Consider the following 26,325-nt stretch of genomic DNA (forward strand, 5'->3'; position numbering starts at 1 on the left):
TCCTAGTTAGGCACTCGAGTGGCATTCCTTCACCAGCTACTGACTGTGTTCTTGCTGCCACCTGCCTCTAGCTTAATCCAGCTGCTCACCATTACAGCAGTGATCTTCATGCATTCGCCAAGTATCTGCCAGGAACCTATTGAGTGCCTGGCATTGTTCCAAATACAGGAAATACTTCAGTAAGTAAAACAATGTCTGTCTCCAGGAGCTTGCCATTGTGTAAAAGACAACAACAAAGAATTACAACGCACACATACAAGAGAGTAACAGAATAATGGTGACATTTACACCGATACCAGCACAACAGGATCTCACCAGCTCCAAGAAGATACAGGAAACCAGTAATTTAATGCAGAAAAAAACCATTACTACAGCAGTCTTAAGATAGACAGGAGCCTGTCCCAGTCTGAAAGCAGGCCAGAATGGCTGAGGAATAAAATGAACCACTGACAAAAAAAGGAGACAGTGTTTTCACAGAGCAGGGTCTTCCAGGAGGGCTCAGGCCAGGTGGTAGGGAACACAATCAACCAGACCCAAGGCTTTGAGAAACAACAGGGTTAAACAAATGTATTATTACAATAACTTCCACCTGTTTATTTTAATTTTATTAATGTACAACAGAGAATCTAAAAATATATGTTAAAGTTTGCATTATATTTCTATTTGATAGTACTGACATAGGTAACTATTGGGTAACATAATTGCATAGTTCTCCAAATTATTCTAGAACTTGTTCAATGAAATATGAAGAAAAAAATCTCTTTTGCAAAATCTTAAACAAGGGAATTAAAAAGCAGACATAACACGGAATGCATATTTCAGAAGCATTTTACACATATATTTTAATATTAAAAATTATCTTATGTATATGGGTGCTTTGTTGCCTGAATATATGTTCATGCACCATGTGTGTGTCTGGTGCTCTCAGAGGCTAGAAAAGGGTATCAGATCCCTGGAAACAGTGTTAACAGATGTGTGAGCCACCATGTTGTTGCTGAGAATAGAGTCTGGGCCCTCTGGAAGAACAGCCAGTATTCCTAACCACTTGGTTTTTGTTTTTAAGAGGAATATCTGGTAAGTTTTTAATCTAAAAAGACCCAGGAAATGATTCTTTTTGCCTTTTAAGCTAGGTTTTGCTCAACTACTCAAGCCGAGTGCTGACATGGATAAGTAAGCCTGTGCACAGTGAGCAGGGAGGCCATGTCCTCAGGAAGCTTTGTAAAGACAGACAGCGGAATGTGCCCCACAGGACAAATTATTATTAAGCAAAGCACCAGGAATTCCAATTTTATAATCCCAGAAGTGAATTTTAAGTTCACTAGGTGTACTTCACACACTAACACTAAAAAGTAGAAAAAACTTAAGTCAGCTAGAGACAGGCAACACATTGCATCATTTGAAGAAAAAAAAAAAAAGATGGAATCCACTAAATAAGACAAAATGATGAGAAAAAAATTGAAACCTTTGTACCTCTGGAAACAAGAAGTTATGAACAAAATCAACTTACATTTAACTCTATTATCCACAATAATGCTACAAATAAGAGGTCAAAGGTGACAAACAGACAGAAAGTCCTCCTGACATCCGATATGCCTTTCTTTTCCCTTCCTTCATAGGACTCAATCCTGGCCATGAGTTGTGCAGGGTTGATGGAATGGATGTCCCGCAGAGAAGCGTGTGAGCTCTGGCTCCCAGTCAGAGTATTTTCCATGTCTTCTGGCAGGTGGTTCATCCTGGAGGAGGATTGAAGGAGTCTCCATCCAACTCCACCATCCCTAGTGAGAAGCAACCTGCAGAGGGCAAAAGAGAAAACCCACATTAAACCTATGCTGCTGTCTTACAAGCATGCTACCCTCGTCAGTGGGAGATTCAGCCTAACTGAGCCACGCTGCTCTGTCATAAAACATTGATGTTTGGACAGAAAAAAAGAGGGAGTAAAATAAAAAGCAACAGGTGTACTCAATATTACTAAGTGGCTGCATTAGAAAAGAATGTCAATAAAGAGGAAAACAAAGTTATAGTAGGAAACCATGAAGATAGGCTATTAAGCACAATGCCAAAGCATTCCCCAGAACCTGGAGCCTGCTCTCTTACCACACCAGCAGGTAAATCTCCATGGTCTTGTTATTACCCATGGGCTAGGAAGCCATAAACCAAACTTCTTCCCAGATGGTGGACCACCACATAAACTAGCTATAAATTAGTAATTGTTTTCTACCCAAAAGACATCATTAAATTTAGCATTTCCCCATCACCTCTTCATAAACAAGTATATTATCTGGGCATCTTCTTAGGAAGGTAAGGTTTATACCCCCAGAAGTCCAGCACTATGCAAATACCAGATTGATAATTACAGAAGTTATGGTCCCATACCGGGGTTCCCCAAGACCTGGGGTGCTTCACTCTAGAGTAAGACTGAAGAGAAGTAATCTAAATGAGCAGGTTACTCAAAGGTGGGGTGAGGTCACTGAACAGAAACAGTGGGTGGCTGCAGTGCTGGGCACTCCAGCCTTGCATCCAGTGGTACCTCTCCCTGTGGGAGGATTATGGTTGTGCTTCTGGATCCACCGGTATTCATGTTTTGCTCTGGCCGTGAATGTGGACAAAAAGTTGGGTGGTAGTTGTGCTCAAACTCACGTGTTCACCTTTCTAATTGTCACATGACTGGCGGCATTTAGACCAAGATCAGTTTTAGGATGAAACAGAATTTGAAAACAGATTGCTAAGATTTCCCCAACACAGTGTGGTCTCATTTCAGTCCTACTCACTTCCCAGAACTCTCTCTCCTTCCATTGGTCAGTGCTCTCTACTTTCCCACTCTCAGGTACAAAAGTCCTCTTCATACATTTGTATCATGTTAGAGGCTTAAAAAAATGAACCACACCACAGACATCTAATGCGAAAGCTGAGCTGCACCACTGGAAGTCAGTTAGTAGTTGCCTTGGAGGAAGAGCACAGTGACTGGAGGCTGAAATCAGGAGTGGGTCCAGAGAACTTAGTGAAGTTTTACCTTTGACCCTGTGTTCACCTGGTAGTTTTATATTCATGTACATGTACACGTATGTGGAGCCTTTCAATAAACTTGCCATTGAAATTTTAATAATAAAATAAATATCTATAATAGTCTCAATCAGAAAATTAACCTGCTACTTAATAAAAGGAACAATTAAGGTGTTACCTGGAATAACCATGTAAGACTGATTTAAATGGATCCTTTATCAGGCCTTTATAATGAGTTAGGGTAATGCTTAGATTACAATAACTGGATTAAAACTCTAATGCTAAATGGAGCATGTGTGTGTGTGTGTGTGTGTGTGTGTGTGTGTGTGTGTGACTATAAAATAATTCCTTAAAAGACTGTATTTATAACAGAAGCTAGCAAAGATTATCTGAGTGAGATTTTAGTTTTCTCCTTTCACTTTTTCCTCAGTTTTCAAGTGTACTTTGTACACAGTCTGTTTAAAACAGGAAGAACTCAAGTTCATTGCTTTGCCACTGCAGTCTCAATCTATAATCTGTTTCTTGCTGGGGAGCTAGAATCCGTTTTTTCCTTTAAACTTTCTTTGGGTCACCTTTACATAACCAAATTTGCCTTACAGTGGAAACCAAGATAGTTGTGTTTTTGTGAAACAATCTTTTAGTAGTACTGAGGGACCATGTCAGCAACTATCTTAAATCTTCAGTTATAGCTGGCATTTCTGCACGGACACACAAGACCTTTAGCAAGGAAGGGTAATCCAAGGCTATAGAAGAAACCTGTGTTCTCTTTTGGTTTCATCCTTTATTTCTAAAGACTAATTAATTACAAGCAACTTGAAATTTTAATGTACCATCTCTTATTTATTGTTTCTTTCTGAGGTATTAAAATATCTAGACTGAATTTTGCCAAATGTAAAAGGGAGAGAAGTTACTGAAGACTTTGAATACTTGCTTTTTTTGATTGATGTTCTAGGCTTGTGTCCTTAGTGCCTCACGGCTGTTTGGTGTCCTTTATTGATACAAAGTGAGCCTGTGCCTTCATTCTCTTGCCCATTTTGGTACCAATGTAAATTTGTGTTAGAAAATCTTGGAACTGTGTGAGTCTTGGAAGTCTATATCTGAATTCTATTCAATACATTTGCTGGATGTGAAGAAAAAAAAAACAGGAAGAACTAAGTCCATATGTCACACTGTTAGGATTCGGAACAGAATGGGTCAAGCATCTATACAGCCCTCTTATTTTCTTCCAGATAACGTCACTGGGTGACATTAGCTCAGTGTTTGGGCTGCTTGTCTCCTCAGCATCGGCAAATCAGCAAAGTATCTTAACCTCTGTAGGAATCAACTTCAGCGTGCTGTGAAAAGAAAGCAATGCTTTAAGATTTGAAAATATTTGCATGTCTTCTTTGTCAATTAGGTCAACAGCATCCTACTATTGGTTGAACAGACAAATTATGTAAACTTAAAACAACCTTTATTTGTTCTGAAGCTCACAGGCCTTCCAATTCCCAGCTGAGCAATTCTGCCTCCCTCACCTTGATTTCAAATTGTATCAGAGCTAGGTCTGCCCTGTCTGCCATGTTCCTTACACCAAGGAGACCACAGGCATTTTCCTGTCCTGAAAGATGGCAGGAGCACAGAAGACAAGACAGGCCACATCAGCACACTTAAAGTCTCCATACTCATTATTTTGCTCACATTAAGTCAGCCAAAGCATGTTTCTGGAAGTTTTACTAGAACTCTGCCAGTCCATTTGTACTGCCTTGGATGCTTTCATATCATAACACCAGGAATGAACGACAAACATCTGCAGAAGAAACTCTAGGGTCTACAAAGCTGAAAATATTTGCTGTGCTTTTTTTTTTTTTCTAGAAAGTGCTAATGGTTTCTTCTCAAGGGAGATCTGGCTGAGACATGAAGTGACAGTGTCAGTGTCTGAATAGGTTAAATGATCAATGTCAGTTTCTAATGGCTATTCTGATTCAGGGGACAGAAAAACCATGTGAGCATCTGTATGTTCCCCAGATTACTCTGCTGATACATCCATTAAACACAAATGATCCTATCTGATGGAGAGGCCACTCCAGAAGTGCTTGCAGAAAGAACATACTACCCTGCCAGTGCATGTGTCTGTCTGTCTGTCTGTCTGTCTGTCTGTCTGTCTGTCTGTCTCTCTCTCTCTCTCTCTCTCTCTCTCTCTCTCTCTCATTCTTCTCTCACATGTTACATCCTGACCACAGTTTCCCTCCCTACCCTCTCTCCCAGATTCACCCCCCCCATTTCCCCTCAGAAAAGGGCAAGCCTCCCAGGGACATCAGCCAAACATGGCACAACAGGCAACAAAAAGACCAGGCACATACCATCACATCAAGGATGAGGCAACCCAGCAAGAGGAAAAGGGTCCCACAAGTAGGCAACAGAGTCAGCGACTACCTCTGCTCCCATTGTCATAAATCCCACAAGAACACCAAGTTACTCAGCCATAACATATATGCAGAAGACCTAGGTCAGACTCCTCCAGGCTTCCTGATCTCTGTGTGCCCCCATGAGTCCTGGTCAATTGATGCTGTGGGCCGTGTTCTTGTGGTGTCCCTGACCCCTCTGGTTCCTCTGATCCTTTCTTCCCCTCCTCCACAGGACTCCCCAAGATCTGCCTATTGTTTGGCTCTGGGACTCTTCATCTGCTCCCATCAGTTGCTAGATGAAATCTTTCTGGTCTCTTGGATGAGGATTCTGCTAGGCTCTGGTCCCAGAGCACTCTGCAGGCAGGACAAACTGTAGACTGAAAGTTTGTGGCTGGGTTGGGGTCCCAGTCCCTCCACTTGAGGCCTTGCCTGGTTACAGAAGATGGATAATTCAGATTCTGTGCCCCCCATTACTAGGAATCTTTGGTAGAGTTACTCTTATAAAATTCATGGACTTTCCATTGCACTAGGTTTCTACCTCACCCCCAAAATGCCCCCAGTTCCAGTCATTTCTCCCAGTATTTTGTCCTTTCCCCGAAGTTGAACCCTCCTGTTCCCAACCCCACCCAATCTCAGGCCACACCCGGAATTTATTCTATTTCCCCTTCCCATGGAGACCCTTATGTACCTCCTTATTCCCTCATTACTTAACCTCTCTGGGTCTGTGGACCATAGTATGACTATCTTTTACTTTACAGCCAATATCCACTTATAAGCAAGTACATACTGTCTGTCTTTCTAAGCAAGTGGAATACCTGTATGATAAAAACTTCAAGTCTTTAAAGAAGGAAATTGAAGAAGATGTCAGAAGAGGAAATGATATCTCATGTTCATGGATCAGTATGATTAACATAGTAAAAATAGCCCTCCTACCAAAAGCAATCTACAGATTCAATGCAATCCCCATCAAAATTCCAACACAATTCTTTACAGACTGTGACAATATTCAATTTCATATGGAAAAACAAAAAACCCAAGATAGCTAAAACAATCCTCTACAATAAAAGAACTTCCAGAGGTATTGCCATCCCTGATTTCAAGCTGTGCTACAGAGCTGTAGTAATAAACCTGCATGGTATTGGCATAAAAACAGACACTATGATCAATGGAATTGAATCAAAGACCAAGATGTAAATCCACACACCTATGGACACTTGTTTTTTGATAAAGAAGCCAGAAATATACAATGGAAAAAAGGAAGCATCTTCAACAAATGGTGCTGGTCCAACTGGCTCTCAGTATGTAGAAGAATGCAAATTGATCCATATCTATCACCCTGCACAAAACTCAAGTAAGTCCAAGTGGATCAAAGACCTCAACATAAATCCAAATACACTGAACCTGATAGCGGAGAAAGTGAGGAATAGCCTTGAATGCACTAGCACAGGAGACAACTTCCTGAATTGTACAGTGTTTCCTTTACCTACATGACTGAACCTGTAGCAATATTATCCCACCCATCACACAGTTTCCTCAGGAAAGTGAGAGCACAAAAAGATCCTGTCTGCTTCCAGGGACATGTTTGCATCTTCCAGATCATTTTACTCCATCTGTCCCCATGCTGTGTGGAAAGTGGAGGCGAACTTCAACCCCATCTGTTTCCACACAGCAGTGACAACACCCAGACAATAAACAGCCACCACTACTGCAAGTGGTGGAAGAGCGGGATCGACAGTGGATGGAGATGCAGTAGTAAAATCCATTATTTTGTATACTAATTGAAAAAACGAAGGACTTTTACCTCTGCTCCCAATGTTTTATAGAAATGCTATAAAATCGTGAGAGGGAGCTTGCCCTGCTTAGCAGTAGCCGCCAGTTTACTAAGTCATCATAACCCCTAAGTACATTCTAAACACGTGTCCTTCTTATACCCACAGATAGGTACAGTCCTCACCCCGTCACCAAGGAAATACCTCTTTGGAACAGATGGAGACCATTACAGAAAACCACAACCAATTAAAATGCAGAATTGTGGAGCCAGGCCCAATGAATACAAAACCCTCTCAGGGAACAATGCTAAAGAGGGGGCGGAAGGACTGTAGGAGCCAGAGGATCAGGGAATTGCTGTGAGACGTGTCTCCATGAATGTCAGGAGCTACAGCCATGAATATGACTACCCTGAGGTGAACGAGGACAATCACAATGGCCACGCTAACATGGAGAGCATGGATGGGGAAAGCCCATGAGGCCTCTACGACACAAAGAAGCACGGGAAACTAAGGAATGCTGAGAGTGGAGAATAACCTTCCCCAGGGTATAGTACACTAATTGGTTACCCAATACAAAATAGCCACCCCCCAAAACATTCATACAAGAACACTATACGGACTGCATAGGCTGTGTTCATGGATTTAGAAATAAATGTATATGTTTATGTATCTAGAAATATGTATGCATCTGTATACATATGTAATGAAAAAAGGGGTCATAAATCTGAAAAAGAACAAGAGATATACAGAAAGGTTTACAGGGAAGAAAGGGAAGGAATAAATGATGTACTAATATTATAATCTCAAAAAATAAAAGAAAATTTATTTAAGTTTTTTTTAAAAAATGCAAAGATGAGAATGCAATCTTGAAATAGAACCAAACTGCCGGGCGATGGTGGCACACGCCTTTAATCCCAGCACTCGGGAGGCAGAGCCAGGCGGATCTCTGTGAGTTCGAGGCCAGCCTGGGCTACCAAGGGAGCTCCAGGAAAGTCGCAAAGCTACACAGAGAAACCCTGTCTCGAGAAAAAAAAAAAAGAAATAGAACCAAACTAGAAGGCTATGTATCTTAAAGGCTTTCCCTAAAGTTTCAGCAATCAAAACAGCATGCCACTAGGTTAAGGATAGATGAATAGATCATGGGATATAGGTAGGCCCCATATAGATCCACATGTATATGGGCATTTGACTTTTGATAAAGATATCAAAGCACTAGAGTGGAGAAATAAAGCTTGTTTTCAGAGAGGTATGCTAGGACAACCATATAAAAATTGAAAAAAAAAATTTCAACCTTTACCTTATATCATGTAAAAAAAAAAAACTAATTCAAGATGGATCATAGACCTAAACACAGACATTAGGAATATAAACCATGAGTGGGGCATCAGGGGCTGGAAGAAGTGAGTGGGAGAGGGAGATCGGCAATGTGAGGAGATGTAACAATAAAATCCAGTATTCTGTATGCTAATTGAAAGAACACGGGCTTTCTTTCTCTGCATCTATTAGAGCCTGTGGAGAACACATTTAGAATCTTTTTATAAATATAGACTTTTTAGAAAAGACAAAAACCAAAATCTCATGACCAAAAAGTATTTGTGCAGGTTGTCTTGAAAGACCACCTACTATCCAATCAGAGACAGTGTGAACATGGATGTATGACTAATAACAGCATGGTTGGAATTCATGCTGGGAAAAACCTAAATCTTAATAGATTACGGCTACATTGTAAAAACAGAGGATTAGGCAGGAGGTCAGATAAACATGTAGGAGGAAGAAAATTAGAAAAGCCAGTTTACAAGTCTCAGTGCAGGGATTCTCTAGGCAAGAAACATCAGCAGATGCTAACAAGTATTTTAAATTTATGAGAACAGTCTCAAAGTATTACCTCTTAAATAAGTTGACTTCTGTTGGGGGACAATATGCCTTTATAGAGGGGAGACCTGGCAGTCAGCATCTGGACCGACGCTAGAACAAACTCACATGATATCATTTATTGTGTCTCAATAAACATGTAACAACAACTACTGCATAGTCCCTACTATTAATGTTTAACCTGAATGTAGTTATATAGAAGTAATCAATGATAAGGAAATAATCACAGATTAAAAACCAGTCAACAAAACAGTAAATGCAGTGGTGTAACTACTCTTTAAAATGAAAAGGACATAAAGAGCAAACATAAAAGTGATGAAAAGGCCTGGCTTGAATAAGGAATTTAACAAGAACACAGGTCTATGAGATGGCTCAGTGGGTAAGGCCACATGTGGCCCAAGCATGACGGCCCCAGTTAGACACTGGAGCCCACAGAAAGGCAGAAAAACAGAACAGACTCCACAAATCTGTCTTCTAATTCCACACGCACACCACAGCACCATGAGCCTAGACACATCTACTCACCCACCACACACACACACACACACACACACACACACACACAATTTTTTTTTTTTTTTGGTTTTTTTTTGAGACAGGGTTTCTCTGTGTGGTTTTGGTGCCTATCCTGGATCTTGCTCTGTAGACCAGGCTGGCCTTGAACTCACAGAGATGCGCCTGGCTCTGCCTCCTGAGTGCTAGGATTAAAGGCATGTACCACTAACACCAGGCTTAAAAATGTTATTTTTTTAAGAACTACAAAAAAAGGAAACACTTCAAAAGACAACTGCAGAATGGATTAGCATTTTGAATTTGTTACATAGGATGCCCTCATTCCTAGAGAAGACACATGTTGAAACACTGGAGACTAAGCATCACAATACATGCAAACTACCTCAGAGTAGCTCCACAACACACAGAATGTAGGCACGTTTGAGGATGGAGTTACTGTATCTACATCATTCTATAGACAGCACATACAAGCATATATACAGCATAAATATAATTGGACACAAAATATTCCTTTAACAAATTAAAAATATTACTAAACTTTTAGTTGACAAGTATGCTGAAAGAAATATTAAGAAACAAAGACTGCATAAAAATGTGATAATGTTTTCATAATTTATGAGATAGGCTTAAACTATGTCCTGAGAACCAAAATATGAACCTGTACTATAAGATTTCAGAAGAGATAATGCCTGAAAAATCCAAAGGCTGCCAAGGACACACCACATCTACTTCACCCATTCCTCAAACACAGCTGCATACCAGAGCTCCAGCAGGCCATCCTCTGAACACTGGAATTCAGTGATTAACAAACCCCAGCTATCTCCTAGGCTGGGTGAGCTTACCTTCTGGAGATCATAGACACAAGGAAAAGATAAGGGTTTGAAAACACTGTGACGGCCATGATGTTGTCACTAAGTGGGTTCATCTGAGCAATAACTAACTAGCAGGAGATAAGGGAGAAGTACCAGGAAGAAAACAGGATGAAAGCATCTGCAGGCTGGCTGGCCACCCAGGAAGGACTGTGGCCAGCAAGTCAGAGCTGCTGGAGCATGTTGAGATAGCACAAGGGGATGAGAACTGTGAAGGGCAACAAGACATGGGCATGTGGGACCACCGGTACCACTATGAAGACTTCCACTCAAATAAGACAGAGTACCCTAGAAGGTGTTCTCCAGAAGACAATTATAACCAGTGTGTATAGTAAGTATGTACACTGTGAAGAGAAACAGAATCCAGGGAGCTCTCGGTGGACACAACATGGCAGTAACTTAGAAGAAAATATATGGAGACTAGGTCATGGCAGCAGAAGTTTTAAAAACTACCTGGTCCTCATGCCAAGGCCAGAGCGTCTGGAGGTAGACTGGGCATGAGGAATGGAATGAGAACCAGAAGGAACATAAAGAGCTGCTGTGTGCTGAAATGGAGAAGAGAAGGAGGACAGCAGGAGACAGAATATCCATTCTGTTTGGATGCATAAAGTAGAGGGTATTTATTCAGATCCAAATAAAAATAAGCTATGAGGAGAACCAGAAGTTCAGGGGAGAGATACTGGCTAGATACATATATTACTGGGTCAACACAGGATCGAGGGAACTCTCTTCAAACTATAAAAATAAGAAAAAAAGTAAGAACAAATGAAGTAAATTTATTTGCAGAACAGAAAACACTTTGGGGATAGGTCCTATTTGAGTTTTTACTAAGAGTTCCCATGTTAATATGTGGTGGTAATCTAATTGTACTGAAATGTGATTTTGATTGTATGTTAATAAATAAAGTTGTCCGGGGGTCAGAGCTATTAGAGCCATAGCAAGAGTGTGGCGGTGGTGGCACACGCCTTTAATCCCATAGATCTCTGTGTGTTCAGGGATACAGCCAGCATTGGAGACATATGCCTTTAAGACCTAGGGGCCTGTACATTCAGACAGTGACGAGGCAGTCACGTGTTTGGGTTTACAACCAATGAGAAGGCAGAACAATAATACTATAAAAAAGGCGTACAGACAGGAAGTAGCCCTCTTTCGGGAAGCTGGGACACCGCAGGCGGAAGGGTGAGATTTTAGCTCTGAGCTCTGACCTCTTGGCTTTCTCTTTTACATTGTTTCTGTGTTTCTTATTTAATAAGATGGTTGGTTACATCTACATTAATAAGCAAGCCCTGGTCATGAAGAAAATATAATACCAGAAACATTTAAAAAAGTTCAAAATATTGAACCAAAGATCCCTGCTGCCAGTAGATCCTACATCTAGTCAAATGAGAAAATAAAACAAGGGACTGACTCAAGAAAGGGGAAAATTCCAGTGCAAACACAAGACAATAATTGTGTGACTGGGGATACTGCTTGGGCTACGGCTGGAAGACATCAGCCTATGTGTCTTTCTTCTTCCACAGACAAAATGGCAGATGTCACAAAGTGGCCAAGGTCTTGTTGGGTGGTATAGATGACTTGTCAGCTCACCTGCCCTGAAGAGGTCAACACCTGATAGTCACTCTAGCACTGCTGAGTCATGGGTAGAATGTTACAGCCATACCTCGTCACTGCTTCACTAAAAGCCTCTCCCAAGAAGGGCTCTGGGAACAAGACTGTTCTTTGATTTCTTTCTCATGTTTTTCAGAAACTGCTATCAGTTACTCCAGGATAACCAGAACAACCGGGTCTTCATAGTAACCATCCTCCATTCCTACCGTCTCTTTCCAATCCTGAGTCTCCTCCTAGAAAGGCCCTTCCAGGACTCAAATGAATTTTGCATCTTAGACTCTATTATTACACTCAAAATATTTCATCTTCACACAGCACCTAAAACTCTTTTCCTCAGTCTCTTAGAGGAATGGGTTACCTCTTTTGGGGTTGTTGGCCAGTAGTCTCATATAATCCCAAACACAGGCTATTGCCAATGCTGTTTGGTCCTCTCCAGAATTTGACCATAAGACTAATTGTTGATCATACCAATATACTTGAGTCATACAACATGGAAAGATTTAGCTGGTACTCAACTAGAAGCTTCATCCCTACTGGCTTGCTTCATAATGCTTGATGATGATATGCATGCCACTGTAATCATCAATCTCACCCAGCTGTCAATCCTGCAAGCTACAATAGTGCCCTGCCTGGTAACATATGCTCATTTGTGCAATAGCAGCATACAAGCAATAGGAGTAACCAACCAACTTTTGTTGTTGTTGTTGGATATAACTGTCAACGAGGCCAAGAATCTGTGGCTAGATAGAAACTGTCAACAAGGTCAAGATCCTGTGGCTAGATAGGTCATGGGCCCTAGTAGAGACCCTGCTATTATTTTGCTAAATGGACATGGTACTAAAATGCCCCCCATAATTCATTGCTATGTCCACAGCTTAATGTACTGTTCAACCTTCATCAGAAGCTTCTTCTTGCATCAGATGTCAATTAAAGCAGAGATTCAGAATTGCTTGATGTGCAGAAAATAAGAGACTACTGAGTCGTCAGTCAGTCCAATCTTAGCTTGCTTTCTTAGATTTATCTTTTTAAGTATGTGTGTGGGTCTGTGTATGGGTATGTACATGTAAATGCAGGTGCACACTGAGGCCAGACATATCTGATCACCTGCTGGAGCTGGATTTACAGGTGGGGTTGTAAGATAACCATGAGACTGTACTGGGAATCAAACTCAGGTCCTTTGGAAGAGCAGCATGAATTCTTAACCATTGAGCCATCTCTCCAGCCCCTTAATTTACTTTCTATTGTTATGATAAACACCATAACCAAAAGCAACTTGTGGAAGAAAGGATTTATTTCATCTTACAATTCCTAGGTCACAATCTATTACTGAGGAAGGGCAGGGCAGGAGCTCAACCATGAACCTGAAGATAGGTTCTGAAGCAGAAGCCATGAGGAATACTACTTACTGGCTTGTTCTCCAAATTCACACTCAGCTACCTTTTTCTTATACCTTCCCAGACCACCTGCCCAGGGTTGGCATCACCCACAGTGGGCTAGGCCTTCCCACATCAATCATCAACTAAGAAAATGTCCCACAGACTTTCTTACAGGGCAATCTGATGGAGGCATTTTCTCAAATAAGGTTCCCTCTAACCAGATGACTCTATCTTATGTCAAGTTACAAAAACTAACCAGCACAAGCCCTAATGTGATGTCTCTATCTCACCCTTCCCTCAAGGCTGGGGGATCATTATGGAATACAGTGCAGAAAGACTTTACGAGCAAAGGGTGGTGTCTTCAAAGAAAGTGTTTCCAGACAAAAGAGGAAGATGCAAATATAAACTCACAATGATTGTGAAAGCACGCACAAATCCAGATAAAATCCCAGCTTAGAGGAGGGAAGTGGGCATGAGATCCCACCCACCCTTATTTGATGATCTTTTGGCATCTGATTGCTTTTTAGAGAAATAAACTCATTTTCTTTAATGGTGTGACATTTGATATATCAACCACACTCCACTCCAGGGCAGGCCTCATACCCAGGAGTAGTTGGACATCACAAATGGAACACGTTGGGGGGCAGGAGCAAGAAGTTGGGTGGGGAAGTGGAAGGATCTGAGAAGAGTTGGGAGAGGGGATGAATATGATCAAAATACACTGTATTTTGCATTTGTATGAAATTCTCAAATAATTAATAAAAGCATTATTTTTAAAATCGAACCTCTTATGGTATTTATCTTGCATCCCAAAGACCAGAATTGGAACTGGGTTTATCACATACTCTTCATGTTTCCCAGACCTATCTTTTCTAATAGAGATAAACAACAGCTTCATTCCAAGAAGCAGCCTAGCAAGTAGTCAGCCTACTCTACAAGCCTCTTCAGAGACAGCTGAGTTCCCTGTCATTTAATATCACGAGACTCTTCTCTGGAAGGTGGGGCAAGAACTCCTGCAAATGTCATTCTACTGATGGCAAATCAACCCACTGCCTCTTTGGTGTCTCTAATGTAAGAAGGACTCAAGGAGAAATACCTGGGAACACACAACATCAAATTCCCCTGAAGTCACTTGAGACCACCTTCACAAACTAGAAAACTCCAATAAAAGGATGAGTCATTTCCACCTATGACAAAGAGTATTTACAGGCAGAAGTTCCTTCTGTCACTTCCTACAATGCAACAAACACACAATGGCCACAGCTTCAAAAATTATTTTCTAATCTCCACCATAGATAAACATCTGTAGTTGAAATTACAGTGAATGTGAGCTAGAGATATAATCTTAAAATATTGATACCTAGATTTAAAAAAAAAAGTATTACTTTCTCTCTTTTCATTAGATTTTTTTTCACACTTACACAAGAAACTAGGTCTTCAAATGACAAGAATCAGGTACAATTTCTAGGATCATCTTTACCAGGCTAATTTGTGCTTCAGAAGATGGAATCACATAAAAGAACAAAGAACACTGAGAGATGCCATGCAACTCTAGGCTGATATTCCAAGAAAGCAGTGTGCTGTATGCCCAATAGTGAAACACCTCCCTGTTTCCCTCTCCTTTCCTCTTCCTTTCTCCCTCCATTCTGTCCCCTCAGGTCTCATGTAGCTCAGGCTGGCTTTGAGCCTGCTATGGATTAGAGGATAACCCTGAACCTTCTACCCCTCCCCAGAAGTCCAAGTGTAGGAATGACAGGCATGCTCCACCATGTCAGACTGTAGCGGGACCTCTACAACCTCACTCGGTATCTGTAAAGACTTCAAAGTAACAACATTCTCAGAAAGTTTAATCTTGTCATTTTTAGAACCAAGTAATTACAAAATCAAAATCATAGTGACTAAACAAAGATACTGACATATACACATTACCTATAAACACTTCCAAATATCTAAGAATAGTCACTAATCACCAGTAAGGTCTTATTTACAGCTCTACAAGAACCCATGTTAAGTCTGACTCTGCTGCGGGCACCATCCTCACTGGTGAACAACATGGCCCCTACCAGTTCTCACCAGCCTCTTCTCAATCATCTCTCATCCAACAACCCAGCCTCTCCAATTTCCCAGCACCCATCCCTCCCTGTGCTCAGAAACAAAGCTTTCCTTTCCTAACACTCCAGCTGTGCTTACAACTCGGAGTTCCTTGTACAGATTTTGGCATTTGCACCTTTGCCATACCTCAGGCCCACCTAGAATGCCCATTCTGCCAATCACCCAGCTATCAACAGCCTATCCACTGCTCAAGGAAGCTCATGTGTCACCTCCTCAAAACATTCTCCTCATCCCCAAGGGCTTCTCAGTATCCCTCCAAAGGCTCAGGTGCCAGCATCTTGGTTCTCAACGTGGAAAGCCATGCAACAGATGGTGAAAGCATTAAGAGGCTGGACCTGGTTTGGGTAACTGGCTCACTGGAGAAAGACATTACTACAGTTTCCGGGGACTGGTTGGTTCTGGAAAAGGCACAAGATTACAAAAGAGAAGTTGTGGGCCCCGAGTCTTCTGTTTTACCATGTGATCTCTGCACAGAGCCTTTTCCCATCCATTTCTCTGCTATGCTGAGACAGTCCGGGACCCTTGCCAGAGGCTGAGCTATCAAACTGCCTGGCCATGGGTTTCCATCCTCCAAAACAACGAGCTAAATAGCCTCTCCTTTTAACACTGAGGTGGACTTTACATAATATAAAAGTATCAAAATTGAGTGTACAATTCAGAGGTGTTGAACATATTCTCAATATTGTATAATTTTACCTCTATATAGTTCCAAATATTTTCAGCACTGCCAATGGAAACTTCATAGCAATTACACAGAAACTCCCCATTCCTCCCCTTTGCCCTGCCCTGACAACACCGATCTGTTTTGAATATTTCATGTGAATGAACATGTTGTATTTTGTATGGAGCTTCTTTTACTTATCACAATGTGTTCAAGATGTATCCATTCTATAGCATGAATTAGCAAAAGGTGGCATGCTGTTCTCTTGCCTCTGTTCCTGTGATAAATACAATTACCAAAAGCAACTTAGGAAGAAAAGGGTTTATTGGGTTTATACTTCAGAACACAGTCCATCACTGAGGGAAGTCAGAGCAGGAACTCAAGCAACAGCAGCAGCAGGAACATGGAAGAGTGCTGCTCACTGGCTCACCCCCAGACTTGCATTCAACTGCCTTTCTTAAAAAGCCCAGGCCCACCTTCCAGGGATGGCTCTTCTCACAGAGGGCTGGGCCCTCTTACATCAATTAGCAATCAAAAACTGCCCTCAGAGACATGTCCATGGACTAATCTGATACAAGCAATCCACCAACTGAGCCTCCCTCAGATTAACTCTAGGCTCTGTCAAGGAGACAGCAGAAGCTAACTGGGAGATCTATTTATAAAATAAACCTCTTATTTATAAAATTATCCTACACCAGTCCTTTTGTTCTAGTAATAGATTACTTCCTCTAGGTATGACATGCATAGATACCTTCAAGATAATCTCTATTCTACTAAGTGGTCAGCCCTGAAAACATATACACACAAGTAACAGTATACAAACTGAGCAGGTTTACTTATGTATTTAAGAACACACATACACAAACACATGCATATAACAACAATGAAAACAGAGGCCATGAACGTGAAAGAGAGCAAAGAGGGACCTATGTGATGACCTGGAGGGAGAAACAGGAGGGAAATGATGTAATTACTAACTAAGAAGTTAAAAAGGTATTTTTAAAAATAGAAACTAAAATAAGGATTTCTTCCACCTTATAATATATATTTTACACACTGTTCACAGGTCTTTTGTCAAGCACAATATCAAAGCTCCTATAGAACAATAAGGTATCCTTAACTATTTTTCTTACACATTAAAAGCTCCTAGAAAGCCAGGTGTAGTGGCACCCACTCTAGAGACAGGGCCAGGAGCAGCACAATGTGAAGGTTATCCTCAGCTACATAGGGACCTCAAAGTCAGTTTAGGTTATATGAGGCCCTGCCAAAATCAAAACCAAATGAAAACCAAAGGTGTGTGTGTGACCTTGCCCTGACTCTCCTGTATATACAACTATGCTTTCCCCAAATAAAGAATATTAATTTCAGTTTCTATTCTTGGTAATGGGCTTAATAAAAATGTCCTAATCTTCCTCAATAGATTAGATTGGTCATCAGTCTTTCCAATATGCACAGGCACAGCACGAATGTGCTGTACACACAAGAAAGCACATAGACATCAACTAGATGCCTGGGACCTACCAACCCAAACAGATGCAGATTTACTGCATCTACTGCATGCACAGCATTGTGCTAGCTGCTGTGAGGTAAAGTAAGATGCAAGAGGCACCGTCTGTATCCTTACATACAAATTATACAAGTAGTTTGAAAACAAAGTACACACAGATATAATACAAAGAAGGCTGAGTATCAGTTGTGAGCAGCAATGCCATCAAGAAAAGGCTAAGCTGAGAAGAAACATGGCTTTGAATGACCTGAAAAGCTGTTCAATGTATCAATGAAGAGGAAGACAAAGGCAACTGAAAATGGATTAAGCACAAGCATGTCCACCAGCAGTAGGTTATCCTCTGTCTGGGGAACCCAGGGGAGGGAGCTGAGGGAAACTACTGGGAGACTGAACAGAAGTGTGTGGACAAGTCAGAGAGAGCTGTGAAAGGACAGCATGGGAGCGAATGCTCCTTTCCCATAAGGCTGGGCTGAGGAGAGCAGGGTCATAAGGACAGTGCAAACACCAAAGGCCAGCAAGAGTTCAGTATTTCTAAAATGTTGGCAGAGAACTTCCTTGTTCAAAGAAAGGTAAACAAGAACTCCAGGGTAAGAGGCTCTCAACAATGTGAAGTATGGCTGTGGTTCATTTCTCCAGGATGGAGGCACTCAATTCCAGAGTCTACGTTTTCTCAACGCCCCGTGAGACGAGGTGTTTATTTAAACACTGGGGCAAGTGGCAGTCATAAAAGAAAAGTATGAAGAATGCCTGTCCTTGCTAAAAGCTGGCAGTTTCATCTGTAGCAGCAGCAGACTCGGTGCAGAGCATGTTAGATGACCAGCTTTGATCTGCACACAAGACAATGCCTAACTTGCCCATCCTCATTGCCACCTGTGCCCCCCACTCAACATGTACCCGACTTCCATCATCAAGTGGATGCACACCTCTTTAGGTCATCAAAGCACTACCATATGCCTCCAAAAAGACCTCAAACTAACAGTGGGGGCTGTGTTTATTTGTTGCTTACACACTTCCTACACAGGGAATCAACTGTCAATATGCAGAGATGAATATTTTCACTAATGAAATCCCCAGGTTTCTAGTTTCTCTTGACTCACCAGTTTGCCACCCAGTCACCGTATTTACTTCTCGAATCAGCTGGCTCCTGCTGGCATTTAATTTTCCTTCTGATTTATAGGATCTTTAGGTTACTGACAGCGGTAAATCAGAGAGAGGGGCTATGTTGGAGCACTGCTTCGTTTTTACATCCCAATATTGACACCTTGGCCAGGTTACTTAGCCTTTTTATGGTTTAACATGTTTTCCAAGATAGGGACAGTAATACTGCAACCTAACTTAGAGGGAGGTTTGGGGAATAAATTAAAGACAACAGAGGTTCCCAATTGGACAAGATATTAGGGAGAATGTGCTCGCTGCCCTGGGGCATTTGTGTAGTTGTCTATCTACGGGTAGAGACCCGAGATGGTCTTGGACCTCCTACAATCAAAGGCTAGCCCCATAACCCCATGACACAGCTCTTGACACAGAAAATCTTCTGGGCTAATTACTAGCAACAACGCCAAAGCAAGTCCTGGCTTGGTGCTTTCACCTGTGCTGAAGAAACGACTAACAAGAGCTGTTGTTCCCTTTGATGAATTTACAAGACAGGAACCGAGGAAGGGCACTGGGAGCTGAGGGGTGGCAGAGCAATTAAGAGCACATAATGCCCCCACAGAAGACCTGAGTTCAGTGCTGGTGGGCGTGGCTAACAACCACCTCAACGCCAGCCACCTCAACGCCAGCCCCAGGGGAATTGGTGCTCTTTTGGACTCTGCAGGTGCTTGAACTCAAAGGTACATATTCCCACACCCCAACACACACATATATACACGTAATTAAAAATAAATGTTTAAAATAAATTTGAAAAGAAAAATGTCACTGGAATTACTTGATTCTGCATTATCAAATCAACAAACAGGAAGCGATGAATGCAAAGAATTATGGAATATATTTTTCTAAAACAAAAATAAGAGTATACTATAATAAGCAATAAACAATATTCAAAAAGTCTATTGTTCTGGGAGATACAGGATACAGAAATCTGTAACTGATTCAACTTAAAAGGTTCTAAGCCAAATCGTGCATTTAATAAAGTGAAGATTAACTAGTCACAAAACCAGAGAAAACAGAGGAGTTTTCAAACTCGGAGGACAAGAGGAGCCCTACCCAGTTCCTGACAAGAAGACCCTCCAGACTTAACCAGCCAGAGTCAAAGAGCTGGGTGAGAACTGAGGCTCTGATCTCCACTAACCACAAGAAAAGAACCATCTTCCACATCTAAGTCTGTTCACAAAGAAGGGAAATAGCAGAAAGACTTAAACAAAGAGCTTGCCCAGAGTTCTGAAGTGCAGCAAAAGCCATAAGTGTTGACCAGACCCAGTAAGGAGCCAAGAGCCTTTAGGCCACACTCTCTGGACCTCAGCTTTTCCATCTGTATTAACAATATTAATGACTGTAACTATTTTACCATGACATTTTTAGTAGCAATGTGCTCCAACATTTACATCTAAAGATTTAAATTTCTCAAAAGGGGCAGGCTGGAAACTATAGAAGTCAGACCCAAGCTGGAACAGGAAGACAGTTCTGAGGAATCAGAGCCAAGAAACACTTACCAACACTTCTCTCAAAGACGGTAATGAATGTGCAATAAAGCTAGAGAGCTCTACAGTGCAAAAACCACTCCGTGTACAGCCCAGATGAAGTCTTTAACCCCTTAGCCAACACTGATTTGAGGATGCATCTACGAAAACCCATGACCAAGGGGATGAAAGTAAAACATGTTGCAGAGAAACTGTCCCAAAAGTGCTAGGAAAAGAGAAAGCTCACATCATGGAGACAAGATAAATGTTTTATTGAGAAAGTCCAACATTAGAGTGGACTCTGAGGCACAGGCAGAGCTTTGGCCAGCTGTCAAGCAGAACACAAGCAGTGTCACTGAGGCCATCATGAGAACTCACCATGAGCAGATAGTCTGGATGTCTATAATGTGGGGTCTGATTTGGACAGCCTAGATCTCTAAGAATGTAGGCACTAGTTGCGGGAGCATCCTTACAAACAATGAGACTTGGTCTAAATACACAGTTTTGATATTTTGGGTTAAAGTGCAAAAAAAGCTCTTTTGCATAAATGTTAAGTATCTTCTCACATTTAAGAAAGATGCCAGTTCTATTAATATTATTCTAAAGCCATTAAACTCAATTTCCATTATGACAACAGGTCAGCCAGAAAGCAAATTAACCTACTGGTTTTAATTTTTATAAATCCAGTTACTAATCTAATGTAGGTCATCAAATAAGTGAACCCTAAAACTATTGGTTCTTTTTAAAATTTAGGACCACGCTACACCATATAACAAACTGGTCCTTCCACCATATAAAGTTTATAAACTGGTTTCTACTTTTTAAAAGCAGCATCAGAAAAATTACATCATTGAGCTGTCTCAAGTGCTTCCTCAATCATGGGAAGAAATCTACTGGCTACCAGAAACAATGAACCAGCACACTGCATGCCACATTACCTCACATCTAAGAATAAGATCAGGCTGGCAATGTATTAGCAACTTTTAAATCTTTTTTAAATATTGCTGAAATTAACACTTGAATCAAAAAGAAATTCTGATGTACCTTGGATTGAATCCAGGGCTGCTCAAGTATTCTTTCCCTGAGCTACAATCCTGACTTATTTATCAGAAGACAGGGTCTTCCTAAGTTACCAAGGCTGGCCTACAACTTGGGATTTCCCCCTTCCAGAGATCTGCATATAGTTGGTATTACAATCATATACCACTGTATTTGGCGTCACTTATAAGCCATATGTATCACTGTGCTGGGAGTCACTTACAAGCAATAACCTAACAAAAAGGAAGGGCGTATGTACAGTGCTGGCATCTACTTCTTCAGAAAAGGGGAAAAATGAAAGAGGATTATTTTAGTCCAAGGGAAAAGCACTGTCCCAGCTTTTAAACTGCCTTCTATGAGTTTAGGAACAATGTATTCTAGATATTGACACGCTGTACTTTGATATATGCAGACACTCTTTGATGAGGGATTTTCAAGAAAGAAACAGAGCAAAATAAAATACTAGCATGAAAATCTGGAGGTGAGCATTTGGCATGCTTGGCCATTTCACACACTGAGCTTGGGAAACTACTGCCTATCTAGGGTTCCAGAACACCTTCTCCACTGAAAAGGTCCACTACATAAGCTCTAAAATGTCACATCAGGAACCAAGTTTGAAACACTATCAACCTGTAGATCCTGTCACATGCTTGGTGGAGAAGGGGTGGAGCATGGTGAAGTCGACTGGAGTAAAGCCAATGACCTCCATCAGTCTAGCTGAGGGGACTGAGGGAATGTTTTCTTCACTGATGAACAGTTTTGTCATTTGCGGTATGTCTGAAGGAAGAGAATGCATGCAATGTGCCCAGAAAACTGCAGGAATTAAATACAGAGTAATCCTTAGTCATTAATACACATTCTAGTGGAAAAGGCTAATCTACTTACTGTTGTACTTTCTCAGCAGAGCAGGACTGCCCACCAGTGCTTTCCAAATGGAAATGATTGACGACTGGGAGCAAGGAGATAAAAGCTAGAGCTGAAGATCAACAGAGGGTTTGAGTCTTGCACACAGCAACAACAAAAAGGAAAAATAACTGTGTGTTAAGAGGACCCCCAAATAGAAAAATATAAAATGAATTAACAATGATTTCATAATCAAAATAAACAGAAAGCAGCTAAGAGTTTATGAGTGCCAATAAAGTCTGATCTTCCACAAAGGCCTCAGATTCCTGTTCATTGTACAGAATCACCTCCAACCAAGGTCCACTTGCCCACTGTTTCCTGTTAGAGTCATACGGGACTCCTCTCCCACGAAGCCACCTCTTCCCTTCCAGGCTTTGCCTTGTAACTGGAAACTCCCTCATCTTCTCATGACTCACTCTAAACGTCAGGTCTCATCCACACCATCACCTGTTCAGGGACATTTTCCTGCATCCCACATACCATAGTCACACCAATGTGTCTTACTGCTTGATCTTCTAGCATTCATTACTATCTAAAACCATGTTTTCATTTGCACATATACTCCATCTTCACCAAAATCTGAGGAATTTGAGAGCAGGAACCTTATCTAGTGTTCAATACTCAGTTTCCAACACCTTAAACAACATGTGGCATAGACAGACATTCATCATATAAACTGTCTAATGATTAAATCCAAATGATAATCACTATCCTGAGAAGATAAGTCCTCAGAACAGTTTTAATTTCCTTTCTTTAATACATTTGATGATGTAACCTTTAAAGGTCCACGTTTGAGACAGGAAGATTTCAAAGAAAAATGTATTCTTCTCAACAATACAAAATAGTACATATGTATGGCTATCATGTAGTGGATGTAGAGAGAGGCACAGTATACACTGTCCCTTCATAGTCATGTTTATCCAGCATTTTACTTATCCATAAACACAGTCATAATACTATAAATTGTTCTTTTTCATCAAATCCTGCTCTAGAAGAGGATGCTGGGCAGATGAAGCAAAGATGGGAAATCCGTTTAGGATCCTTAAACAAAAACATCAGACGGGATATGCTGAAGTAACTCTAGTGCACTGAGAAGTTAAACCCGTCACTGTGTTCAGCCTTACTAACCTTACCCAAACTAGTACTGGGTCAAGTGATGGATTCGGTGATTCCATCTGTGAATAGAGACAAATGCCTTTACAACTGCCATATTGAGAGAACACTAAGGAAAGTTCCACGATGTCCACCCATGTTCCGACCAAAAGAGGAAGAGAAAGAACGCTACTGAGATTTTAAACAAACAAACAAACAAATAAAAGAAAAGGCAGAATGAATGGGCAAAGCGGAGAGCTAAACCCAAGTCTAGAACATTCGTGACTCATGCTTTAATTTTCGTTTCATTTTGTTATATTAGGGCTTTTCTTGATGCAGGCGAAAGGCCGGTAACTGACAGTACCTGTCAGCCCATACCCGCATGTCATCCCGGTCTTGACCGGTGAGTGGCACCGGGCCAAGGCACGGGACCACCCGCCTCCTGTTGAGTGTGGGAGTGGGCCCGGGGACCAGCATCACTACCGCACTCCGCCGGATTTGCACCCACAGGGTGCATGGCCCTGGCCAGGCGTGGGGAGTCCTGCGAGTCCCGAACCTTTGCGAGCTGCCCCGCAGGGCTCGGGAAAACAGCCTACCTCCTCTGCGGCGCGAGCCGCCCGCTGGCCTGCAGACCCGGCTCCGCGGTCCAGGCCCGCCGGGCTGGGGCGGGGCTGCAGGGCGGGACCCGCCGGGACGTCAACACGCTGAGCACGCACAGACGCTGCCGCTCGCCGGAACAGTGGAGAGGTACAGGAGACAGCGGATTGGTTTGAGGAATTATCAGTTTCGTGACAACCAGTAGACGGGTCAGGAAGGAGGCAGTGGGCGGGTCTGGAATCAGGCCGAGCCTCCAGAGCCCCGCCTACAACTGCAAGGTTATAGTTAGTTGCAACTTCCTGAGGGATTCTAGTGAAGGCTTTATTAGTCGCGATATAGGGTTTGGGCTGCAGCCGGTGAAAAGTAATCCTAAAGTTTCTAAGTTGCATTAATTGAGGTGAGAAACCCACCCTGAATGTGAGGAGCAACATTCATGTTCTGGGGTCCCAGGACAAATAAAACAGAAATGAGCAGAGCAGCCACATTCATCTTGATGTGTTTCCAGATAGTGGATGCCTCTGACCATAGGTCTCACACTCTTGCTACCACACCTTCTTTGCTATGTTCGATTAATTGTACCCTAAATGCGAGCCAGAATAAATCTTTCCTTCCTTGTTTGTCTTATACTTGATCCAAGCAATAAAGAAAATAAATAATATTTGCAATATTGTAATACATTATGTTTGTAATATTGATATATATTAAAAGAATAATGTAGTACTTTAACATTCTCAGTTTTGTTTATAGTTTCAAATTTTGTCCATTCTACTGTTTCTCAATATTGGGTTATTTAAAGTTTGGAGTAGTTAAAAATGATGCCACTATGGATATTCTTGTACCACATCATTGGTGCCTATAGCTATACATTTGATTTTGGTATATTATAAAGTGTTGTGTCACTGTGGCACAGGATATACATATGTGTTTAGCAGTAATGGACATCTCCCAGTAATTTTTTGGTTTCATCAATTTTCACATTCACAGACAAGGGAAAAAAATCTGATTACTCAACATTTGCCAAAGATATTTTCAGTTGTGTTCTTTTGTACTTCTTTTCATCTATCAGGGACTAGGGGGGTCCAGCCCCTCAATAGTCCCTTCCCAGGGTCTGGGAAGAATCTACAACCAGCTGATAACCACATCTTTGATGAAATGAAATGAATCTACGTACACGAAACTCCTTAGTCCATATACTTCATTATTCTGAATCAGTTCCCTCTCTACACACACACACACACACACACACACACACACACACACACACACACACACACGGCTTCTATTCTGCTCTCATGCGTACTAGCTCTTTTCTTGCCTGATTTCTCTCTACATTTATCTGCTGTCCCCTCTAAGTTCTATCTTAATTCTCTCATCTTAGTTCTGCCCTATCTAGGTTCTCATCCATCTAGTTCTTTCCCATCTCAGCTCCTCTCCCATCTCCTTTCTCATCTTGTTCTTCTCCATCTGGCTCTTCCTCATCTACCATCTTGTTCCTCTAGTACTCTCTTTTAGCCCTTCAATCTAGTTCCTCCCCATCTAGTTCTTTCCTCTCTAGTTCTTACCCATCTAGTTCTTCCATTCTCCTTTCTCTTCTCCTTCTCGTGCTCAAGATCTCTCTCTCTCTCTCTCTCTCTCTCTCTCTCTCTCTCTCTCTCTCTCTCCTCTTCTCTTCTCTTCTGAATCTCATACCTCTCAGTTCTTCATTCCCAAGTTCTCTAGGGTATTCAATTATAAACCCAAGAAATAGCAATCCTCCCTCTCCAGCCAGGTCACCAGGCTTGAATTCCTACAGGGCCATAAAGGCAGGTAAGAATTTTCCTCAGGCAGTGACAGGCTTTGTTTTACAACCCAAAAGGGTGTGGTAAAGGAGGAGGTCAACTGAGAGCTAATGATCAGTTAGTAGATCAGTAAAAAGGGAATTTATATGCTCAAACTACATTCCTAGAAGTGTTTAGATTTAGTGTTTAGAATTTAGGAGTCTATAATCTTAGTAAGGCTGTATAGGAAAGGAGGGTCTCACCTTAAGTTGCACAAGAAATAAAGCTATCTGCCTAACCTAGGAGACAGGTGTTGTTTCCATAAGGATGTTACCTTAGTTCAGGAAGATGGTCTGGCCTTGGATACTTGGTAGACATTTTAGATAAATACCCTGTTAGTTCTTGGAAGCACACAAGAAAATAATTTTAGGAACCAGCTAATATATATACAAAAGCTAAAAATATCACCAAGACTTCTTGAGCCATGACTTGACCTTCAGAAAAGTCCTTGACTTTTCCAAGTAGTAGTGTTTGTGATAATAGCTGAGTTCCATTACATTTTCCTTCAGCTTGCAGCATTCATCTTTTACACACGTTTATTTATGGGCATTACAATGTGGATTTAACTTGCATCTCCTAAATAAAAATG

General features: G+C 41.5%; 1 protein-coding gene across 2 annotated transcripts in view; it reads right to left on the reverse strand.

Annotated features, from left to right (window-relative positions):
• The window catches only part of Stard3nl (STARD3 N-terminal like), a 40,360-nt gene extending 16,313 nt beyond the window's left edge, over nucleotides 1–24,047 (reverse strand). For both annotated transcript variants that reach the window (XM_006988903.4, XM_042278252.2), the window contains exons 1-2: nucleotides 23,919–24,047; nucleotides 1,508–1,790 (exon numbers count right to left, since the gene is read on the reverse strand). In XM_006988903.4, the coding sequence (XP_006988965.1) occupies nucleotides 1,508–1,732 (225 nt within the window). In that variant the 5' untranslated portion in view covers nucleotides 1,733–1,790; nucleotides 23,919–24,047. The remainder of the gene's footprint in view (nucleotides 1–1,507; nucleotides 1,791–23,918) is intronic.
• Nucleotides 24,048–26,325: the final 2,278 nt, after the last annotated feature.

Source organism: Peromyscus maniculatus, chromosome 5, assembly GCF_049852395.1.
Source record: "Peromyscus maniculatus bairdii isolate BWxNUB_F1_BW_parent chromosome 5, HU_Pman_BW_mat_3.1, whole genome shotgun sequence".
NCBI classification, from domain to species: Eukaryota; Metazoa; Chordata; class Mammalia; order Rodentia; family Cricetidae; genus Peromyscus; species Peromyscus maniculatus.